The sequence below is a fragment of the Nanorana parkeri genome, unplaced genomic scaffold (genome assembly GCF_000935625.1).
Source record: "Nanorana parkeri isolate BGI_ZX_2015 unplaced genomic scaffold, ASM93562v1 scaffold582, whole genome shotgun sequence".
Lineage (NCBI taxonomy): Eukaryota > Metazoa > Chordata > Amphibia > Anura > Dicroglossidae > Nanorana > Nanorana parkeri.
Window position 1 is genome coordinate 71240 of NW_017306850.1, and position 4700 is coordinate 75939.

Below are 4700 nucleotides of genomic sequence, written 5' to 3' on the forward strand. Positions count from 1 at the left end.
CAACAGCACCATTTGAGTTAGAACCTTTTTTAATGAATTCCTTCTGATGAGGCTGCTATAGACCCCAGAGACGATAGAAGAGGATGTAGTGGGACGTCCCACCACCGGTGAGATCTGATTGGATGCATTGTGGAAGGCTCCTCCCTCGCAGGAACGCCCCCGGTTTCCTCTCAGCAGCCGAGCCTGGGAGCTCAGTGCTGGGTCTGCAGCGATGGAGAGTGGAGCTGGAAGGATGAAGGCGATGTGATAATGACGAGCTGACCTTCGTGAGGGAGGACCGCTGTGCAGTCTATGGATACCAGTGAGGCTCTTGTCTGACATCTTTCTTTATGGTGTAACTGGGGAAGAGTGAGCAAAATGCTTGTGACACGTGAGTGCAGCCCTTCTATTCCCGATAGAGAGGACGGTCCAGTACACACAGCTGGTGTCACAACCATGCCACTCTGATCGTTTATATACTCGGTAGAGGATTTGGCCCCCATTTACATTAGTGTAGTGTGTGAACGCATGAAAAGTTGTGCTTGCAGTGCCATTCTTTATTACCAGCACCCCAAATGTGTGAACTAAGATGCATGCAAAAAACACATCATGCTTAGCATGTTTAAGGTACCGTATCCACACCTTTACACATGTGCGTTCCATTAGTTTGTCATGGTTGTGTGCTGTTTGCCATGCGTCCTTGTTAAGTTCAGTGGGGCTTAAATGCATGCCAAACGCAACAAAAAAGTTAATTCAGCAAATGTTGTCACACTTGTTCTGGTTTTCTTTTACGTCTGTGTTTGTGCATGTTTAAATGCGTTTTGCAGCATTCTGTCAAAGTTTTGTGTGTGTTTTGGTGTGCATTCACGGGATGCGCAGGTGTGAATGTGGGCTTAGTCCCCGTTGACACCTGGGTGTTTTGTCACTCTCGTGACAAAACGCCCAAGGCACTCACGACAACACGCCCAAGACAAGGAATCCCATTCACTTGTAGAGCGCGACATAACGTCAAAGAAAAGGAATCCCATTCACTTGTAGAGCACGACATAACACCCAAGACAAGGAATCCCATTCACTTGTAGAGCACGACACAACGCCAAAGACAGGGAATCCCATTCACTTGTAGAGCACGACATAACGCCAAAGACAAGGAATCCCATTCACTTGTAGAGCACGACATAACGCCCAAGACAAGGAATCCCATTCACTTGTAAAGCGCGACATAACGCCAAAGACAGGGAATCCCATTCACTTGTAGCGCACGACACAACGCCCAAGACAAGGAATCCCATTCACTTGTAAAGCACGACACAACGCCCAAGACAAGGAATCCCATTTGTTTCTATGGCCCCTGTTCACACCTGAGCATTCTGTCACGTGACGTTTTTCCATTGATGTCTATAGGACCAAAAAGCACTGTAATCTGCCAAAAACGAAACCGCTCAAGTGTGAACAGGGGCCATAGAAGTGAATGGGATTCCTTGTCTTGGGCGTTTTATCATGCTGTACAAACGAATGGGATTCCTTATCTTGATCATTTTGTTGCTCTCTACAAGCAAATAGGATTCCTTGTCTTAAGTGTTTTGTTGCGCCTAGGTGTGAACGGGGACTTTATGATGAAAAAGTACAAAAAGGCGCATAAGCTTCTTCCTGGCACTTTGCGTTTGCAGTGCCAATGTTAATGGCGCTTCATACAAGACGCATGATTTATGCACAGGAAAAAACACCTGGTAAAAAAAATGCACAAAGCTCAAAATAAGTGCTTGCGCTTTTTTTTCCCCTGCACATGTGCTGCCATTCATTTGGTAATAGCACCTCAAACATGCTCAGCAAGACGCATGTTAAGAAAAAAGTGTGAGGCTTAATAAGGTGCAGAAGCTCCTTCACGTGTTACACTGGTACTTCCAAGATACATTTTTGTTAACAGTTAAGATAATTGAATGTATTTTTAATGTTAGTGTCACTTTAAGTGACTATGACCACCCTGATTGTGGTCTCTCTTCTCTTTCCTTGGCTGTCACATGGTGTTATCAATGTTATGACAGCTCGTACATGGCAGATGGGGGAAGATGAAGCTTGTTGTTTCCATTCATTTTTATTACCGTGCCAATCACATCCATTACATTTTACAAATCCAGTTCATTCTTAAAGCTGAACTCTGGGATAAGCAAATATTGTCTAATATTGTCGTGTATATTGTTATTTGAATCTTGGTGAGCTTTGTGTATTCCTTCCACATCTGTGCAGTAATCCAGCGTGACACTTAGTGCAGGAGCTTCCTGTAATAAAGACTGGTCACTGCTACCCTTTCTCCTTTCTGATCTTGTCTTCACCCCCTCCTGTAGTTTTATGCAGGCAGCCTATAGTGGGTGGAGCCTTCTGGCTCCTTCTCAGAGCTCTGCTTTCTGCACAGGCTGAGTACAGCACAATGTTGATGTCACCACCAGGTAATATCTGGGTTTTCAAAGGCATTTGTTGGCCAAAAAGTGTATTTATATCAGGGGTAGGCAAACCTCTGGCCTTACAGCTGTTGTGGAACTACATATCCCATGATTCTTTGCAAGATTCTCACTGCCACAGGCATGAATCATTAAGACAGATGCATGATGGAACTTGTAGTTTTACCACAGCTAGAGGGCTGGAGTTTGCCTACGCTTTAGGAATATATTTAAGTGACACATTTTTGTGCCCGGAGTTTAGCTTTTAGATGTTTACGTTTCCAGTCTCCCATGTATGACATTCAGTAAATATTTTGAGGTTGTGTTTAAACCTAAACTTGGGTTTTTGTTAAAAATACACTTGCAGCATCTTAAGGCCCCATTCACATACAGTGGTAGCATTTTCCACCCGGCACGAAAATGCGCAAACGTTAACATAGGCGCCTATTCCGCGTGTTTGCAGCTATTACTATAGCCAGAATGTGCCGAATCTGCCCAGAAAATTGCGCTTGGACTTTTTTGCGGGATGTGCGTTTTCGTACCGTGCAGATATAGCCCTAGTACGAAGAACACGCATAGGAAAAATATTTATGTTTAGCACCTTTCCGCTCGTACCAAGACATGCTGGAAACTGAATGTGTGAACGGAGCCTTAAGGACACTTAAGACGGAGAGAATAAGTAAATAGGAACCTACATGGTAGATAACAGCAAGACTTGCAGCCTGTGTCCCCACTACAGAGATTCATCAGCTCTATTTGTCCTGATCACCATTGTCACTGAGACCAAAAGAGAGGGGAAATGCTACATTTTAGAGGTTGTTATGAGAGCAAGAGGTTCTGGGAAATCTTCCAAAAGGGACAAATGTTCTGGTGACAGCTGTGATGGAAGATTTCCTCATACTTCCTGTTATGTCTTCAAGACAGGAAGTGAAAAGACCTCTCCCAAGCAGGACACCAATGACAAAAATAACCTGAACGTTTTTTTTTTTTTTCTGTTACCCTAAATCTGGCCATACACTATGCAGGGCTAAGTGAGAAAAAAAACCACTTGATTCCCATGTCTACACTGTGTTACCTCAGAGAGGGAGCTTCTTGAATGATAAACTGGCCATACATGAATAGATTTCCCCAGCTGCGCTAAACAATGTGGATGGAGCAGTCTTCACTGCTGGCTACTGTATTCTGACAGCCAGCAACCACTGCTGTCAGAGAACGTGGACAGTGACTGCATCTAATTGGTGTGGCTTCTTCACAAAAGTTTTTATTGAAAAAACAATATATGTTCTCATGAGAAAATGTATGAAATCCGAGCAGTGACCAGCGTTACCTATCCCACAGCTAAAAGAAATGTGTGTACATTGTCACAGGGGATGTCTGCTATGTGTTCGTTGAGCTCAAATCTCAAAAATGACTTTTATATTGAAATACATTCTAAGTTTCCTGATGAAAGTATTCCTAATCACAGAAATCGGCTGAAATTCACTCTGCCTACTACAGAAGGCGATTATTCAACATGATGGAAAATCATTGTGTGAACAGTGCCTGCAGCCAATCAGCCGGTGCCGCTGTCAGAATACTAAGGACACAGTGGGAGATTCGTTCCTCCAGACTGTTAATGTGGATAGAGGCATCTGTCATATTTTTTTTTTCATCCTACAAAAATAAATGACCGTGTGCACTAGCTTAATTCTGACAGGATTTGCTGGAATCTCCTAACTGCAAACAAACAGTCTGATGTCTCTCTTACCATTTATCAGCAGAGAATATTGGGTAAAACGTACCTTTGCCAGACCCGTGGTGATTCCACCTATTTCATCCTGGTTACATATGAGGAGATTGTTGTACAGGATCTCATTGCTCTTTTTTTTTCTTCTACTGACAAACATCTAATGTGGTCATCCTCCGATGTTCCATTAAGCTATGAAAATTGCCTGACTGATCATGTTAAACTTCATTCAATCTGTTTGTGGTTTATCACCTCTAATATGTTGTTTTAATCAAGGGTTCCACTTTTTACCAATAAATTGTTAGTTGGCCCTGAAAGGCATTTTTCCCCTACACCAAGAAAGTGGAATTCTGTACACTTCTTGTCCCCTTTTGAGTTCATGCTTGCAGAGAGAGTCGGCCTTTATAGGTACAACTCCTCTTCACATAAGGGGGCTGGGGGCAGAAATCTATCAGACTGTTCACACCCTATTTGTATGGCCTAATAGTTTGAGATAAAGCTGTCCTGTTCCCTCTTTTTTTTTTTTTTTTTTACCCTCCCCGGCCAATGAAAAAAAA

At 43.1% G+C, this 4700-nt stretch overlaps 1 protein-coding gene across 1 annotated transcript in view; it reads left to right on the forward strand.

Annotated features, from left to right (window-relative positions):
* Positions 1-254: 254 nt before the first annotated feature.
* Positions 255-4700, forward strand: part of LOC108791905 (rho GTPase-activating protein 7-like) — a 65033-nt gene continuing 60587 nt past the window's right edge. Inside the window, exon 1 of the mRNA XM_018562537.1 lies at positions 255-301. Coding sequence (XP_018418039.1) covers positions 292-301 — 10 coding nt within the window. The 5' untranslated portion in view covers positions 255-291. The remainder of the gene's footprint in view (positions 302-4700) is intronic.